General features: G+C 43.2%; 1 protein-coding gene across 2 annotated transcripts in view; it reads right to left on the bottom strand.

Moving 5' to 3' along the window:
- GNB4 (G protein subunit beta 4) overlaps window positions 1-19931 on the bottom strand; it is a 46132-nt gene that overhangs the window by 9550 nt on the left and 16651 nt on the right. For both annotated transcript variants that reach the window (XM_081008268.1, XM_081008269.1), the window contains exons 2-6: window positions 6912-7019; window positions 5785-5823; window positions 4553-4659; window positions 3475-3538; window positions 975-1137 (exon numbers count right to left, since the gene is read on the bottom strand). In XM_081008268.1, coding sequence (XP_080864394.1) covers window positions 975-1137; window positions 3475-3538; window positions 4553-4659; window positions 5785-5823; window positions 6912-6968 — 430 coding nt within the window. In that variant the 5' untranslated portion in view covers window positions 6969-7019. The remainder of the gene's footprint in view (window positions 1-974; window positions 1138-3474; window positions 3539-4552; window positions 4660-5784; window positions 5824-6911; window positions 7020-19931) is intronic.

Below are 19931 nucleotides of genomic sequence, written 5' to 3'. Positions count from 1 at the left end.
ACTGTGTAACTCTCAACACACTTCACTTGGAACAGTAAAACCATACATCTCAAACTATGTGCACATGTTGACATGTTTGCTTAAATGCACTCAGGTTGCAGATTCACCCCTTCTTGACTCTTACCTTTTGACGCCTTCACACAGAATTTGGACTAAGAACAATGGCTGCTCATTTGCAAGCCATTAGCAGAAATTTCAAGTCTCTCTCCCCCACCCTCCAAACTCTTTTATGGCCACTATAGTAGAGCACCGAGGACAGACCAGGTTGGACCAACCCGCAGGCTTGCAGGAGCTACTTTTTTAAAAAACCAACAACCCTCAGATTCAGAAACTTGCAGCCAGGATGGACATAAACTTGGACTTGAAAAATAGGGTGCCTTTGAAAAATAGGGTGCCTTTATTTTCAGTACCACAACAAAGTAGTACACAGTCCTTACTGAGAATTTCACCAGTTGATCACCCTTCCATATGCCCACGGAATACAGCATTGGGTTTGGACAGAAGAACCTTAGGCCACAACTTGCGCAATCAAATTCCGGATTAAAGCCTGGCTTGTTGGGAAGCTATTCGTCATAGCTTCCCAGTTTGCATTTAATGGGAAGCTGCAATGAACTGTGGCTTCCTGGCTGGTTGTGCCACCGGTGCAAAGGGAGAAGCGAAGCTGCAGCAAAAGGGTTGTGTGTGAATGAAGTCATGACACTGGCTGATAAGACAAATTAGCTCAGCAACTGGGAAATGTATTTTTTTCTGGGGGGGAGGGGGGTTGGCATTGAAAGTAGACAGGATGGAAGATGACCGGTTGTAGCAAGAACAGTTTCTGCCACAACAAATATATCTAGTTACATGTTTCACTTTCGACTCCTCTGCTTTTAGGGAATTACAGAAGTTCAAATAAAGTCACAATTTAGGGAATTGCAGAAGTTCAAATAAAGTCACCATTTCATCGAAACAAATAGAAACAGAAGCCTGCTGACCAGTATGTCCGGGTAGTTCTCGGCTCACTCGTACATTGCCCTCTCGTGTCTTCAGGTTGTATATGGAGCAGATGTTGTCCAATCCACCACAGGCGACGTAATTGCCAGATGGGGCGTATGCACAGGTCATGACCCAGGAAGATCTTAAAGGAATGGCATGCATCTTCAGGGTGGAAGGGAGGGAAAAAAAACACAGTTAGAAGGGGAAAGTTGCCCCCTGAGCATGAATAAACGTCTTCCAGAACCATACACTGGCTTTGCAAGGGTTGCCTGAACTACCACTGCCACACTGAGAGATGCTGTTCATTCACAGAGCCTGTTCTCCAGATGAAGAACCAAGATTTCATGGCGAATACTGAGAGAACAACATTACGAAGTGAGGGAATATATATATTTATGTTCTCAAATTGCAACTTCCCCAATTTTACTTGAATTTTCGTAAGGTCAGAACATTTTAAACAGGTGTTATGATGTTCCCCTCAACAAGAAGCAAGCATCTCAGCAGGCTGCTCAATCGCTGGGTCATCAAAAAGAAGTCAGTCAGTATTTTTATTTCTCTGAGTCATTATTAATATTTTATTTACTAACTGGAGTTACATATTCCTGTGACACATTGACAGAGTATAGCATCACAATTAAAACACATGGCACAGAACAGTCTAAAAGACAAACTGCTTTGTGTAAACCTCTTTTGAGGTTGGATTGTTGCTGGGGTGTTTGTTTGGTTTTTACAGTCAGGCGGCATATCAATTTTACGAAATCGATAAAATTTAAAATACAAGCGGAGGAGTGCTTTCAGACATTGTAAGCGAGTTTTAAAACAGGAGTCAATACACTTTGCACAAACACTGAAAGCATTTGGCTCTGCTTTAGATTATGTTCCAATGTCTCCTACGTTTTCCTCAATTTACTGATAGCCTTCAGTAACCTGCCCTGTGGCATAACATAAAGGTAAAGGTAAAGGGACCCCTGACCATTAGGTCCAATTGCGGACGACTCTGGGTTGCGGCGCTTAGCTCGCTTTATTGGCCAAGGGAGCCGGCGTACAGCTTCCAGGTCATGTGGCCAGCATGACTAAGCTGCTTCTGGCGAATCAGAGCAGCACAAGGAAACGCCGTTTACCTTCCTGCCGGAGCGGTACCTATTTATCTACTTGCACTTTGACGTGCTTTCAAACTGCTAGGTTGGCAGGAGCAGGGACCGAGCAACGGGAGCTCACCCCGTCGCAGGGATTCGAACCGCCGACCTTCTAATCAGCAAGTCCTAGCTCTATGGTTTAACCCACAGCGCCACCCGCGTCCCTGTGGCATAACATATTGTATTATTATTATTATTATTATTATTATTATTATTATTATTATTTTCATTAACTAAGCACTTTCCCTAGTCCTCCAAGCAAGCATGGAGAAAAGTGGATAGATCTGCCAAGTTCTGCTTGCCAAATTGCAGCTACCCCTACTGCCCAACCTAGAAGTGTGTGGTTCCCAGGCTTCCCCTTTCTCAAAGAGCAGGATGCTGCCCTTGACCTTGTGCTACACCTCTGAAGTGCAGCATGAGGTTTGGGGTGGGGAAGAGAAGTGCCTGCTCTCTTTCCAGCTCTAAGCTTGGAGCTGAAGATTGGGGGTGGGCAGAAAATGGGCCTGCCCCCCAATAACTCAATGTATGCCATGGGGAAGAGAGGTCTGCTTCTGCACTCCATGGGTGCTACAAATAACCCTCAAGCAGATTGGCAAGTCCAAACACTTCTGCCACATTTCCAGCTCAGCACTGAAAGTTGCGGGGAGGAAGAGGTGCCTCTGTCTGTAACTCCAGGCTCATATTGCTCACCAGAGCACGGCTTTCTGGCTTCCCTCTGGCCATAGCAAACTGAACGAGTCCAAGTTTTTCAAACCTGGGATTTTTATGGTCCCAAGCAAGTCCAGAAGCAAACAGAGACCTCACTGGGAATCAGAGGCAGCTGATTTTGCCGGCCACTAAACAGATGCACAGACAGTCAACCAGACTAGACAAGATAAAGCTTCTGCTTCCTCATAGGGTAAATTTAAGAACTGGGCATATTTCAAAAAGCACCACCTTTTCAGATTGCAATGCAGCTGCTTTATATCAAAGAAACCTGCCATTCCGAAAAGATACCTGTAACCCCACATCAATAGATGACGCCCCCCCCCCTCAGAAATAGACAAGAGACCCAATAGTGTTTTCCCCAAGCAAGTGAGCCGCTGTTGTTAAGAGCAATGAGATGGAAGAGTCAATGAGAGGCTTGAGTAAGTAAGTTTAAAAAATAACAATAAACGAAAGCAGAGTTAGAATTCTTGGAGGGTGGAGAAAATAAAAAGCAAGAGTCAATAGAGGGGGGGAAACAGAAAAAGTAGTACTTCAGGTAGAGAACAAAAAGAAAATAAAAATAGCAGTGGAAACAAAAAAGCAAGCCCACCAGCAATAGGCACATTAAAAAAAAAATGCCAAAACGGATTACTTTTTTAAAAAACAAAAACTCTACCTTGTTTGTTGTGTAACTATCCCAAATAATTAATTTTCCATCTTGGGAAGCGCTCACTAGTAGCCTAAAGATAACCACAAAACACACATACACACACAAAAAAGACATTATCAAGTTAACTTTGTGCCTCCTTTGCTAGGTTTCAAATTTGGTGCATGCATCCAGCCGTTCACCAAGACCCTGATTTTGCCTTTTCCTCTTGCAAGACGCATGGCTTTGACGCATCAGCAGAGGACGTCTAGGCAACATGTTGCAAAGTCAATCGTGCTTTACTTTTACTGAACTCTAAACAAATGCCCGACATTCTAGCAGGGGTGGAGAGATGGGCAGAAAGGGTTCCTGTATACTGTTATCTCCCCTTAAGAGCAGGCCTGAGGACCCAGGGTCAGGTATGGCAGGTTCCCCAAGTGTAATGCCAGCTGTTCATTTACGTAGAGGGAAAGGAAATATGTGTTCTCCAGACAGCTTTCAGGTAGGGAAAACTTAGCCTACCCTCCCTATGATGATGGCAGTTTCTTGGTCATGGAGGAATTAAAGGTGCAGGTTTTGCATACCCCGAACAGTCTTGCTGATTGCAGCCTTATTAATTTTGGCATGTGGGCTTCCATAGAAACAATTAAAACCACTTCTACCTGTGTAACTCTTCCATCCCTTTTCTTGATGCAAGAGACAGAAAGAACTCTGGAACCAAAATATATATTGTTTAACCGCTAAAGGAGTTTCCAAGATTGTATGGCTTACAGAGGACGAACAGGTTAAATGCTTGCATCTGTTTTTAAGTATTTTTTTAAAAAACGTTTTTTTCAGTAGTATTTTCTTCTGGTACTTCTATATATTCAAATCTAGTATTTTATGAAGCTTGTCCATAGCATAGCTAAGCCTCCCTACCAAATGACTGGGCCTTTAAGGGGGATCAAGGGCTCCTTGAGCATGTAAATGTTTTGTTGCTGTTTGCTGTGCTTCATTTATGAATATATTTATAGCATGCAGGTGCTCATGTGGGGCTGTAGAGTGCACACGGCTTTCCCCCAACAATGGCAAGAATCCTCCGACACGCACATCAGCTCTCTGTACAAACCTTGAATCAGATCCCCAATGCATGGCATATATTTTAGCTAGATGGCCTCTCAAGGTACGTCTTGTGCGCATCTGGATTCGGCCCACCGAGTCAAGGCTTGTGGTGATCTAGGCAGGAAAGGAAAAGAACATGCATTACTCCTAGCCTTCTCCTGGGCAGAGTAAGACTACAGAACATCTAAATACCCAGGACACTTTCACAGGTGAATCTTACAGCAGCATTTCCTTATTCAGAAAGGGACAGACCAACTGAGATCTGGCATCAACGTTATCAGGCTCCAGCTTCCAGACTGAATCTCTATGTGGAAACTCAGCATGTTGTAGAAGATTTCTGGTGCATGTTTTTAGGAGGCACTGCAACAGATAGCTCCCAGAGTAAATATCTCATGTGTGAAGGAGCCCAAGTCTATAACCAGGAGGTACCAGGGCTTCTGATAATGAAGTAACCATTTAACGAGCATTATGCAATTAAGTAATAGGCACATTCCACAGTAACTCACTTTAATCAAGCCTGGTTGAAATCAAGTGAATGGGTTTTAAACGGAAGTTATTACTTTATTAGCAGCCGAAGCTTCATCCATTTCGTTTATGAATTGAGGCATCTCAAAGCAATTTAAAACTTATATAGAACAGTTTCATATATAAAAATTACACACACACACACACCAGTTTAAAAACAGCAGCAGCAGATACATAAAACCAATTCCAATCCACTACAGATATCAGCTGGGATAAATATCTCCATTTGTTGAAAGTGGAATATCTTTAGCAGACACTGAAAATGCAACAGATAAGCTGCCAGTCTGAAATATATTGTGGGGAGCTTCAAAGGGCAGGTGCTTCCACAGGAAAGGCCCAATTTTGACATCGTACAAATGGATCTTCTGAAACGATGGTAGTTGCACAATGCCCTTGGAGTTTAATGAGTATGTACTGGGTAAGGTGATATTTCAAGTTCCCCATGGATTGCATGAACTATACAAGGTGCATAGTTATTATTCGTCCACGTGAATAAAAATGAACTACTACTTGACTTTGTGTCCTAAACCTTTTAGCTACAGCAATATCCCCTCCCTTGAGATGCCCCACAGAAATTTCCCCACAGGCAAGAATGAACGTCCTTGTCTTTTAGTTTATCTGGTTGTTTTATGTTTCTGATACTGATTTTATGTTAGCTGACTAGGGGGCTTCAGTCGGCAAGGTAGAATATTTGTTTAAAACACACATACATACCTGAGCAAGAGTTGTGTCACTACACGCTTTTCTAGCATCCTTTAAAATAAAACAAACAAATATCAATCTACGCAGAAGAAATTGGAATTTGAAGAACAGTGTTATCATGGAGCTTGATTCTAGCTTCCTCCTTCTTGGCACAGTTAGCTTTCTATACACAGTGAGTTTTATCCTTGAAATGTGTGTTCAAACATGTCAAACACTACCTGAAGCTTAAAGTAGCTCAGTCCTGTAGTGCAGTCAAAATCCTGCACGACAGCAAGCTTTCTTTCTCAGTTGATGACAAGTGTGAAAAGAGATTATACTACCACACATTGTCTTGCTCAGCCTGACCCCTTAATCTCAGCCTTCAATCCTGAACCCATCATGGGCGATAATGGAACTCGGAATCAGGGTATAAACACTGGCTGTTTGTTCTTAGCCTGTGCTAGAGCATCACAGCCACAGGGGGGAAAGCTCACACGTGCACCCGTTGACTCTGAATCCGTCACAGGAGCTGAGCAAGACAGCTCTGGAAACCTCTCAGGAATGAATGCTGATTTCATTCACACATGCAGTGAGGAGACCCTAAGGAGGCCCAGCACTGTATCCCAAGAGCTTTTAAAATACAGTGGTGCCTCGCAAGACGAAATTAATTCGTTCCGCGAGTTTTTTCGTCTTGCGGTTTTTTTCATCTTGCGAAGCACGGTGTCGGAAAAGTTTTGGAAAAGCTTCAAAAATCACCAAAGTCTTCAAAAACCTCAAAAAAGGCTACCATACCGCGTGCTATGAGTTGCTCCTCGAAGTCAAGTCGCAACTGTATTAACGGTTTTAAGAAAAAGGAAACAAACTTGCAAGACGTTTCCATCTTGCGAAGCAAGCCCATAGGGAAAATCGTCTTGCAAAGCAACTCAAAAAACCAAAAACCCTTTCGTTTTGCGAGTTTTACGTCTTGTGAGGCATTCGTCTTGCGAGGTACCACTGTACAGCACCAGCCCCCCAATGGCGCTTTGCCCACCAAGTGAAGAACTCACGGAGGGAAAGGTGTTGGGAAGGGAAAGGAGGCAAACTCCATTTTTTTCTCCTCAAGATGTTCACGGATCCCAACTTATTTAGCATCAACAGCATCAAAAAAAGAAACTCCTTACTCTGATTTGATTCCGGAGTTGTTCCGCCTCCTGCCGCAACTGCTCCAGTTCACTCATTCTCCTGAATGACTCTCTTTCCCACCTTCACTGTACTTTTGAAGAAGATGTCTGCCAACAAAGAGGGAGGAAATAAAGAAAATAATACCTTCTTCACCTCCCAACACATCACAAGAGACAAAAATACAACTTACTGAATTGACTGAAGTTTTTTATTAGTGCCCTTCATCCCTTTCATCACCTCTACTCGGAATACGTTACAATGCCACCACAACATTTGGCATTCATCAAATACATTTCAGGTGCATCATGTTTTGCACACATTGTCTCGGTAATCTTTACAGCAGCCCCGAACAAGGAAATTTGGATTGCCCTCCTGTTGGAGAAGGGGAGGTTGGGTGGGCTGGGGAAGTGGAAGAAGAGAATATTGGTCTGCCCAAGGCCACCCTGCAAGTTCAGGGCCAAGATGCCATTTCAGCTAGGGAATCCCTTGCTCATAAACCTCAGTAAGGGAAAGACAAAGATGATGGGAAAGATACAAGCATTTCTCCTTCCTCGGTTCTAATGCACAAGACACAGGGCAGGTGCAACACAGTCAAATAAGGCAGCCATGCATTCTGAGCAGGAAACAAGCAAAGATACTGGAAGCCCAAGGATAGCATTTTGGCCACAGGAACAGTATTTTTGCCCAATGAGTCCTTTCTTAGCAGGCTTAAAATACAAGTAACTCGTTGCCCCCAAAGAGGGCTTTTGCTGGCATTTCACATTTTGTGTTCTTAACAAGCAGCACAACATAACTTTTATTTCATTCTCTTTATATTATTTATATGTATCATGGATATCTCTGGAAACAGTAAATTGATGCAGCTCAAAGCTTTCAAAAGATGCTTCAGCCTCATTAGGCACCGAGGTGAAAATTTAATTACCTTAAAAGCAGCTCTTTATTCACTTAACAATGCCATATTGCAGTGAATGCATTAGCTCCTTGAACGTGGAGAGATCTTTCCCAGGAAGGGAGGGAGCAAAGGGATGAAGTCAGATTTGCAAACATATCCACATGACACACACTGAAAAATAATGTATCTTGTGCTTCCTGAAAAGCACAAAATATAAAATACTTCCACACCCAATTCTTGTTTAAGGGATGCAAGGCCACACTTTGCAGCATAATGGAAAAAGTTCCCATTAAAAGGTTTGAACAAAGTGAACACAACTCCAAGCTTTCAGTCTATGTCATCCTCAGCAATGATGAGTGTGGTAGAACTCAATTCATACTATTATCTACCCCAACCTATTGAAAGTAGCTCTTTGCTCTTCTAATGACTTCCTTGAGTTTCAGACGTGTGCCCAGGAAAGAGAGGAAGCAAAATTTTAATGTGCATAGTGTGAAATGGAGGAAACCAAGATCATCCTGCGTTTTCTGCCATCATGTGGAGTTGTAGAATATATACATCCTGTGTTTAATAGGGATCGCCCTGTCAATGGTGGTTTACATGTACAGTGGTACCTCGGGTGAAGTACTTAATTTGTTCCGGAGGTCCATACTTAACCTGAAACTGTTCTTATCCTGAAGCACCACTTTAGCTAATGGGACCTCCTGCTGCTGCCGTACTGCCGGAGCACGATTTCTGTTCTCATCCTGAAGCAAAGTTCTTAACCTGAAGCACTATTTCTGGTCAAAATAAAAAAAATCCTTCCAGTAGCACCTTTAAGACCAACTAAGTTAGTTCTTGGTATGAGCTTTCGTGTGCGAGCACACTTCTTCAGATACACTGAAACAGAAGTTGCCAGATCCTTCTATATAGTGAGAAGGTGGGGAGGGGTATTACTCAGAAGGGTGGTGGGAATGGGAGATTGGCAGATAGCTGAGATGAGCCTGCTGATGACTCACTATTTCTGGGTTAGCGGAGTCTGTAACCTGAAGCGTATGTAACCCGAGGTACCACTGTATAGCACATAAAATACAAATATGAATGAGAAACATCCGTTTACAAAACTTTAACTCTATCGGTAATAAAAATTCAAATTTTCATACCATTATCTCACTACAGTGGTGGCTAGTCAGGTGCTTCTGAGAAGACCATGAGCAGGGATGAAGGCAAGAGCTATTTCCTGCAGTCATAGGGCGCTTATGAATATTAGTTAGGGGGCATGAGAACATGGGGGTTCCTTTAGGTCATCCTTATTGACAATGACAGACCCATCCTTCATGAATGTGTCAATCCCTTTTTAAAAGGCATCACCACACCTTGCAACAACCAAGCTACATATGCAATTATGTATTGCATATTATTATATTTTGCCTGCCCTTAGTGTATATGAGAACGGAAGAAAACATTTGTCTGTATCCAGTTTCTCCATACCAGTGTACCATTTTAGGAACCCCAACAAGTCCGCCCTTAATTGCCCTAGCTTTTACACATAACCCTGCTTTTTAAAAATCTGCTTAGTTTCAGCAAAGACACTATTACTCTAATTACAAATTAAAATGGGGCAGGGGGAAGCAACTTATGTCACATTTAAAAAATATTCTTGAAGATGTGTTTTTATCCTCCCCCCAACTCAAAATGACGAAACTGTCCAAAGAAAGTGGTTGAATGTTTCACCAAAAGGTAGGCATATTAAAGCACAGGCCTGGAATAGGACACCAGAATTCTGCACATGGTCTCCACACACTGCCTCACAGCATTGGCTGTTGGCAGTGGGAGGGGAGCTATATCCCTGGCAAAAACAAAAACAAAACAAAACCATGTATTTATTTATACAAAATTGTAAACCACCCTATACCAGTTGAATGGGGATTGCTTTACATATACAGTGGTACCTCAGGTTACATACGCTTCAGGTTACGGACTCCGCTAACCCAGAAACAGTGCTTCAGGTTAATAATTTTGTTTCAGGATGAGAACAGAAATTAGCTAGAATAGTTTAATAGATGGCTTTAAAAACAATAACCTGGAATGTAAACGGTTTGAATAATAAAAATAAGAGGAACCAGATTGCACATGTATTGTTGAAAAAGAATTGGGATTTAATTTGTCTTCAAGAAACGCATGGCGAACGGCACTTAGTCAGCGTGAGTGTGAGCTCCCTTATTTTTCTTTTAACATTGTTTTAATGAGTATAGAAACCTTTTAACTTTTAACTTTAGTTTTTAGTTTTTAGTCTTAGTTTTAAATTAGTAAGTAGGAGGACGCCTTTTTCTATCGGGGAGACAACCATTAACCTTGAAACTGGGGCGGTTGCATGAAGGGAGAAATGACTAAGCAACTATACAGCCCTGCTTGTGGGAGAGGAACTGGGAAACGTACCAGAGATTCTAGAGATATAGACGACACAGAGGAACTGAGATGCCTGCCTCTTGCTAAACAAACAAAAATTAGTGAATCTGAAAGTACAAAGGATATTTTTAATATCCCGGTTTCAAACTCTTTCACACTGCTAGCAGAGATGAATGACGAGGAATCCAGTGTGAAAGAACCTTTTGATAACCTGCCTACTAAACCTTCAAGCAATAATAATACTGGCATCCACTCGAATGTTTGCACTAGAGCCCGTGAAAGCTGCATTGACGAGATACTATTTGAACACTCGACTACTTTAGACCTGGTTGCTAGAACAGTGGACTATATCTTTAAATACATAAAAGACATCCGAGGATCCTTGGAGATTATCTCGCTTGTATCCCTAACAGGTAAAGACAGTTCCCCTGATGTACCACCTGAGATGAAGCCCTTACAAATGCCCAGAGCACCCGTTTTACCTCATACCTCCTGTATAATTCCTCAAGCTGCTGGCAATCAGAAAAGTGAGCAAGGTGAGCAAAATAAGAAGGAACAACACTCTGCACCTCCTCACAAACTGCTGCTGCAAGCTACCAAAATCTGCCTAACGGTTTGCCCCTTTAGAGGCAAGGTGATAAACTGGCATTATAAGAGTGATATAAGGAGACACCTAGCGGAGCTTCTGAGGGTAACCCCTAGCTCTATTGACCTGAAGCATATTGATCATATTAGCAGCAGACCTCAGAGGCAGAGAGTGCTGCTCTCCTTTAAAACCAAAAAGCTCCCTGCACTTATTATGTCCTCAAGAAGCCTTCTAATGAACTATGGAATCCTTGCTACAAGAGTCTTTACCAATACCAAGATCTGCCCCCTCTTACCAAACTGCTTGTTCAAAAAGAAAGCAGATAAGTCTGAGGGTCCGCCAATTGCCACGACCCCAACTCCCCTGGCCGCAGATCTAATCAGCTGGATTGACGTCCCCCTGCCTCCACTGACAAAGGCCACACATCTGGAGAACTCTACGGAGCGTGAGTTACTTCTATCCTTCTCCCAATTGCCAAAACTGGAGCGAACAGAGATAACGGACAGATTGGACGAGTTGCTACTCTGTCTCCGTAACTCAGAAGATCATGCTCATGTAAATAAGATGAATTCCTCACCAATTGTAGATCAGGCTACACAAGCCCAAGTGGTACCTGCTTTAACGACCTTTGATCTGCAACCTGGCTGTGCACAGCCTCGGGATGTCAAGTCCGGGCAGGATACAGTGGAAGATTCGACAACCCTCTGGACAAATTCGGAAGCTGTGGCAAGACTGGATGCTCTTTTGGAGGCAAACCGAAAAGGATGCCTTCCACCTGCCTTACACTGCATGTTCCCTACAGCATCTGCAGATCCAAAAGGCCCACCCCCCTCAATCTTAGAGCATACTTTAAATGTAGAGTCTATGGACCTGTCGTTAAGTGATACTCCTGTGCACCAGAATCCATCCCTGCAGCTACCAATAATTAAGCCTCAATCCATGGCTGCTGCTGCGGTAAGTGGTGCTCGGAAATTGCCTGGTAAGCAAGCTACAATTACTTACTTCTTCCAGCCTATTGTCCCCCCTCGCCGCATGCATTCCCAGGTGGATTCTGCCGTGCTGGTTCCGCAAGGCCCAGCATGACTCGAAGGGGTGACCAGGAGATTACTTACTTTCTTATCCTGGAATGTAGCTGGCATTAAACCTAAGCTGATGGATCCATCCTTTGTCGCCTACATAAAAGGCAGTCATATTCTTTTGCTGCAAGAGACCTGGGCTTGTGAGGGCTTCTCCCTATCAGGGTATAAGGGCTTCTACCTGAATGCACATCAGAATTTACTATCTCCTGGCAGACCACAAGGTGGGTTGGCTACCCTAGTTTCTTTGGCCTTAAACCTGCAGGTGGAACAAATCGACATCCAGTCGTCATCCATGCTGGGTGTTAAGCTACAAACAGCGGAGGAAGTGTTCGTGGTGATTAATGTTTATTTGCACCCAATCTATAAGAAAAACCTGGTGGACCAAAGATGGAGGGAAATTCAACAGACTCTTGAAACTCTCCTAGAGAAATATCCTGAAGCCACCTTCCTAGTTGCAGGAGATTTCAATGGCCGATTGTCTCACTCTGATAAATCATTATTTGCTAAATATAATAAATATCCCTCACTACCCATTTTAACCTCAGACCTTTTACCCAGGAATTTTAAAGACAGTGTTGCTACATATGCAGGTTTTAAATGTAGACAAACTTTGATGGCTCTTAATTTTCACCTTTTAAACGGAGCTCTCAGTTCTGATTACCCTGCCGAATTTACTTTCTGGTCAGGCTCCCGAGCCTCTACCATAGACTTTAGTTGGACATCAGTAGACCTAATTCCCAAAATTTCCAACTTTAGGGTGGTAACGAGGCTGGAAAGTGACCATTTTCCATTAGAACTTTCTCTGACCCTGGATGGAGAATTGGCTACCTATTCCTGCGTGCCTATTACAAATAACCAGCTTCAGATGAGGCCCACTGCCTTAAAATGGACCGACAATATGGCTCAACGGATAAATGAACTCCTTTGGTCTGACCAACTGCAAGAGACAAGGGACTCCCTTATCCAGGCAGTTGAGCCACTGCCAATATATGACAATTTAGTAGAACTGCTAAAACCTTCGTTGGCTAAGACCCCGGTAATGAATAGTAACCATTTCTCTCATAAAAAGTGGTTTGATGAGGAATGTAGGCACTTCAAGAACAACCTATATAATGAATTCTTGGCATATAGGGCATCAAATGACTCCGCACCTAGCAGTCACCTTATGAACCTCAAGAGAAGGTATAAAGCACTATTAAAGGAAAAGAAGCGTGCGGCAGAAAGAAATGATTGGAAGAACCTTCTAAAAGCTGCAGAAAATAGAAATCCCTCCTCCTTTTGGCACCAAATTTCCAGATACCTGGGTAGACCGTTGTCAAGGATAGAACCCCAAATTTCAGCTGACACCTGGGAAAGCTTCTTCTCCGTTTTATATGCAGCTCACGCAGCTAGCGGAGGAAGGTTAGATTTGGCCCCCTTGCCAGAGTGGGATCCTGTTACCTGCTCTGAAGTGGAAACACTTATAGGCCAATTTGAGGCGGGCAAGGCACCCGGAGACGATCTTATTTCCATAGATGTTATTAAAGCCAATAAGGATTGGTGGTGTCCACCCCTAGCAGCTCTTTTTACTTATATAAACAAAACAGCACAATTTCCTCCAAGCTGGAACTCTGCACTGATTGTGTTAATTCACAAGAAAGGGCCGCGCACAGACCCGGCCAATTTTAGACCAATTAGCCTGCTAAATGTTATCGGGAAGATCTATTCAAGATTTCTACTTAACAAATTAACGACCTGGATGGAAAGCAACAATATCATCGCAGAGGAACAGGCGGGTTTCCGCCCCGGAAGATCAACAACAGACCAAATCTTAATCCTAAATCACTTGGCCACCAAGTACGCTGGTAATGGCCTAAAAGCCCTCCACGTCGCCTTTATAGACTTTAAGCAGGCCTTTGATCTAATTCCCAGGAACCAGCTATGGACAAAATTGGCAGCGACATCTATCGACCGCCGCCTTCTCTTGCTGATTATTAATTTGCATACAAATACCCTCTTGAGGATTAGGATAGATAGTAAGGGGCTAGTCTCCAATCCGGTTGCCACCACTAGGGGGGTAAGACAGGGCTGTTTGCTTGCCCCTGCTCTGTTTAACTTCTATATTAATTCGCTAGTGGTGCATATGGCAAATGCTGATTTCCATCCACCAAAACTGGCAGGACGAGCCTTGAATGTCCTACTGTATGCGGACGATGCCGCCCTATTAGCTACCTCCCCCATCGGATTAAGGAGGATGCTTCGAGCTCTTCATGAATATGAGACCCAACACGAGCTCCAATTAAATTATGCCAAGACCAAAATAATGGTCTTTGCTGCTCGACCGAAACCTAATTTATGGTCAATTAATGGTATTCCTTTAGAGCAGGTCAGTTGCTTCAAGTACCTGGGTCAGGTTGTAAGATCAAATAGGTCCTTCCTGGCGCACAGAGAATACATAGCCTCGAACGCATCCAAAGCAGCCCTGATGATTAGAACCCTGTACTCCAAGAAACAGGCACAAACTGTCAATGTTGCCTTACGTCTCTTTAAAATGAAAGTCCTCCCTCTTCTGCTGGTGGGCATTGCCTTGGGCTCACGTAGGGATTTTGAAAAATTGGAATCTATCCAAACCCAATTCCTCAGGGCCATACTCAGGATCCCCCCCTCTGTGGCAGGTGCGATCATGAGACTGGAAACCGGTTGTCAAGCCTTTAGGTATGTGGCCCTGAAAGCGAAGTTATGGCTATGGCTCAAGCTCTGTTTCAGACCGGTGGGTTTGGCCCCCTTGATTCTGAGGGATAACTTTAAATCTCCATGGGAAGGGGAGATAGTGGAGGAAGTGCAGAAGTGTGGGTTGTCCTCCCTTTATATAGAGTCCATGACGTATAGCCACGCAAAGGCGGTGATCGCGCAAAGATTAAGGGATATTGCCAGACAGGAGGACATAGCCCGTGTGAAACCTGGGTTGTTTCTGGGGGAGCAGTTGTATCGGGCTGCTCCAGCTCGCTACCTGGCGGATATCCACTACGTGGAATACCGCAGACTATTTACTGCGGCTAGGCTGAATGTTCTTGACTCGGCGGTCCTGAAGGGAAGATATGGAGGAGTCCCATATGACCAGAGATTATGCCACTGTGCATTGGGTGAGGTAGAATCCACAGAGCACATTTTATTGAGCTGTCCCTTCTACAACGATTTAAGACAGTATCTTATAACTCCATACTTACCCCAGCTCATTTCCCGACAAAGAGGAAAGCAGACAGCATATCTGCTAAATAAGTCTTCTGGGAAAACAACCTTGTCAGTGGCTAAATTTCTTTTCCTGGCACTCAAGTGTCGGAAACGTATAATTGAATGCTTTGACGTGGGTTATCTGTGAGAGATCTAGTACTGTGGCCCTACCTTACTTATGTACCTTATGTAACTTATGATGTTATAGTTTATAATTATTGTGTAATGTTTTAATTCTGACTATCGGTCGAATAAAGAAATTGATTGATTGATTGATTAAAGCACAGGCAAGAATCAGGCTTAAATCAGCTTTCATTTACACACACACAAACACACAATACTTACCCTAAAATGGCATGGGGTATTCAAAGCAAATTACAGTGTTACCTTGGTTCTCGAACTTAATCCATTCTGGGAGTCCTTTCGACTCCCGAAACTGTTCAAAAACCAAGGCACAGCTTCCGATTGGCTGCAGGAGCTTCCTGCACTCAATTAGAAGCCATGGAAGCCGCATCGGACGTTCAGCTTCCGAAAAACGTTTGCAAACTGGAACACTTACTTCTGGGTTTGCGGCGTTAGGGAACAGATTTGTTCGACAACTAAGCCATTCTCTCAACAGTCACACATGATGCAAACCAGCACCAGCAGCATGAACAAGTAAAAAGAAATGTATATAGCTGCTGAAGTACCACACACCTCATTTTCAGTATGATCCTAATGTTAATTAGACTAATTTGCAATTAATACAAGGTACAGATACTTCACTTATAGAGGTTGTTTGCGACAAGTTGTGGTTGCTGCTGCGGTTTCCTATCAGTATCAGAATTCTAAACAAGCATTCCTACACAGCCGAAGTGTTAAAGAAATCTTTTATTGTTTCACAAGTCCTTTTGTTTCTTCAAAAAATAAGCACAGGAAACAGGCCTAGGTGTGTCCTTGATCTTCTAAGGTTGAAAACACTGTGCACATTTTCAAAAGGGTTCTGCGGCAACGTGTACCATAGCACATCTACTACAAAAGCACAGAAGGCTTTAACTCATATTGTAACAACCAAGCATCAGTGGAGGACTAGATTCTTTCACCCTATTCCACATCCCACCCACTGCATCCTGGGACAACACAGCCCATGATGCTTGAAAGGCCCACAAAACCCTCTGAAGAGGATGCCAGGGAAAAGAGCCACAGCAGAAGCTTGCTTTCTGCTCACATACGATACAGCCAAGATCCAAGAGGTTGAGAAAGTAGAAATCAGAATGCTCAAGGACCTAAAACATGCCTTGCAGTAACTACAAGATCATCAGTCGTAGATTCCTGCTGTAGATTCCCACACAAACACTCTGCCATTTTGACTTGAAATCTGGACGCAGTGTTCCCCAATCTCTTAAGTGTTTGATAAGAGAGCCTATCATGCTTATCTTCCGTGTGACTTGGGCAAAGCAACATTCTTGGGCAACTTGATTGGCAGGAATTTATTCAACAGTATGAGGCTCACAGCTGAAAGGGACAAGTGTGCACTATTGGTGCTATAGGCATTTTGTAAAAAGTATCAGCTTCATTGCTGATGCCCCTCAAAGCTTTCCTCGGCCAGCACAGCTCTGGCACTTAAAGAACACATTAAGACAGCTTGCATCATCATGCAGCTGTGACATTTAGTGCACAGCTGTAACATCTCAGAGAGCACAAAGAGGGATATAGAACCATTGCCTTTTTATACACCACTGATCACCCAAAAATAATTAACAGTCATTGCTCTCGGTGATAACACTTAATTTGATACATCTTCCCAAAACGCAACCATGGTTGACTTCAAACTGGACTGCTTGTTTTTTATTAAAAACCCTTTCAGTTAGAAGATACAACTTTATAATGACTGTACATCATTATCTTTATCATTAGATTTCTTACCCACCCTTCCAACATATGCTCCCATGGCAGATTACAACAATTTGAATATAGAATATTAAAAGGAGTTAAAACAATTTACTGATACTGATTTTTCCTCAGGATTTACTCCTGAAGTTGAGCCCCATCTGCCCCTCATTTCCCTCTACAGCACATGAAGCAACCACCTTCTTGACCACTGGACTCACTATTGGTCTCATCTGCTCAATGCACCGGAGCCTGCCTTCGCATGTAGGGGAAGTCCCTAACTCATTGAGGGTTTCAGAGACCCATCATCCTCCCTTACCTGAGTTAGCTGTCCAGTCAAAGGCGTTTCCTGGGGTGTGGTCGCTGTCACATGCTGACAGCATCCAGGAGCCACAGGTGAGAGCTGAGTGCAGAGTGGGGACCAAAGGTGGACAAACTAGCCCAGAAGGAGCATGAAATGCCCCCAACCAGAGGTTCTACCCTTCCACCAACAACCCAAAGTATATTGTAGAATTCAATGAAATTGAATTAATATGACACCTACACAGAATCTAATGATGGTTTATACTGTCCAGGTTCCTCTTAATCAGGATTTGCAAAACAGCTTTGGTGTTAAGATTGGGGCCACAGGTAGTGGTGATGCAGACATAGTGTTAAATGAAGAGAAGGGAAATTGTGTAGAAGTGGGGAAAAGTGCAAGCCTAACCAATGAAGACATTACACCTGCAGTGGGCCAATAATTTATTCTACCAAACGAAAACAAAAAATCAAATTGTTCTGGAAAATGGTCTTTTCAGACTGGTTTTTTAGATATTTCAGCAGATATAAGCAAAATATTAACAAAGGGCACTGAACTGGAAGAGACAGCTTGCCCATTTAGAATGTAATACTTCAAGGAGTGCCTCTCCCCATATCAACCGACCCAGACCCTGCAATCATCATCTGAGGCCCTTCCTCATGTGCCTCCTCCACGAAAGGTCCGGAGGGAGGCAGCACAAGAAAGGGCCTTTTCTGCAGTGGCTCCCCATTTGTGGAATGCTCTCCCCCAGGGAGGCTTTCCTGGTGCCTTCATTACATATCTTTAGATAGGCAGAAATGTTTCTCAATAACGAGGCATTTGGTTGATTAAACATTCTATGCCCTTTCAATTGTGTTTGTGGGAGAGGGCTTATGGGTTTGTTGGTTTGATTTTATTATTACAAGCATCCCGTCCCCCTTACCTGAGATAGACACATGGGCGACTGCATATACTTGAGGTGCCAGGAAATAGTCGTCCCCAAAAACCTAGGTGCATTTCATTAGTGGGGGGGGGGCAGAATGTAACCCCTGCCTAAGTAGGAGTTGCCTTTATTATGTATTTTGTGTTCTTTTTTTGTATTTTTATGTTGTGAACCACCCTGTGATCTTTGGGTGAAGGGCAATATACAAATCTTCATCATCATCAAAACTCAAGAAGACAAGTGGATGCTATGTATCTTTCTATTTCCAGGTCTGTAAGTCATCTTCAAATGAATCACAGTTAAAACATGACAAGGAAAAAATCTTACTGGTATAAACAGCAACATGACTCAAAGTTCTCCCAAGGCAGCTGAAGATAACAATAAACTATCTAGTCAAGAGTTTGAACCCAACAGATTTTGTCACAAACACATATTCTATCTATGGGCCGAGGGCAGACACCCAGTCTGATAAACCTTCACAGTGCTGAATCATAACCACAATGTTATGGGATGGCAAAGACGCATGATATCAAATGGTACCACGACACTGAGGATGTATAAATGTTCAGACGCAGCACTTTGCATAAAGTGGCTGCAGGAGCTTCAAACATTTGCTCCCTTAACAGCATTTCATATAGCAAACCTGTCCAGAAATCAAGAGGAGATTCAAAAGTTGTTTGTGTTATGGCATGGAAGTCCAATATCGAAAGGAACAAAGTAAAAAAAAAATGTCTACTTGACATGCTGAAGCCTTTACACACACCTAAAGCAGAATCCCAGACTTTATATTAGTAAACCCTAAAACAGTCTTATGATAGGTCAGCATTGTCGCCATATTACAGCTGGAGGCTGAGATAGCAGCATGCCTAAGGTTGACACCTTGGCCCAGGCTTCCTCAACCTTGGCCCTCCCGATGTTTTGAGACTACAATTCCCATCATCCCTGACCACTGATCCTGCTAGCTAGGGAGCATGTGAGTTGTAGGCCAAAAACATCTGGAGGGCCGAGGTTGAGGAAGCTTGCCTTAGCCAATTTAAGTCTCATGACTGTTAAAAGTGAACCATGGATTTGGCCTCCATGCCCAACAGTCACATGTACATTGTGGATTATGGCTGCAAGCCCTAGACATGACTCCTAGCAAAAACAGAACTACCAACAGAACTACCAAGACTAAAACGGAGTAATTCAACATGATTATTTATTTCGCACAGCACACTTGCCACTGAAGTCACACAGCAAAACTTCCATTCCTTTAAATGGGACAGAACTGCATCAAAACTTATTTATCTACTTCAAAGGCTTCATTCTTTAGGAGGGGAAAGCAATCTGCTTCCTTTTGACAATACTCTGCAGGTTGCTTTTTGTTCTGGTTCTACAAGGGCCACCTCTAAGCAAGATCACATGATCGTTCAAAGTAGTATACGAATAAAGAGTCTTGAAGTGAATTTTAGACATGGGAGAATGAAAAAGGCACTTCACTTCCACGGACTGCCAAACTGATCATCCCCCAGATACTCAAGCAATCATCTGATTGGATGTCTTGCAGGTGCTGTAGGTGAAATATACAATACGTAGATAAATACAGTACAATGTTAATTTGCAATACAGTGCTACCTCTGGTTACGAACTTTATTCGTTCCAGAGGTCCATTTTTAAGCTGAAACCGTTCTTATCCTGAGGCACGCTTTTGCTAATGGGGCTTCCTGCTGCACGCGCGCCTCTGGCGCACAATTTCCATTCACATCCTGGGGCAAAGTTTGCAACCAAGAGCAGCTACT

Source organism: Podarcis pityusensis (genome assembly GCF_964106645.2).
Source record: "Podarcis pityusensis genome assembly, chromosome: 5".
In the NCBI taxonomy this organism is placed as follows: domain Eukaryota; kingdom Metazoa; phylum Chordata; class Lepidosauria; order Squamata; family Lacertidae; genus Podarcis; species Podarcis pityusensis.
Note: the sequence above shows the minus strand (reverse complement) of the source record. Positions and strands in the feature narration are given on the sequence as shown.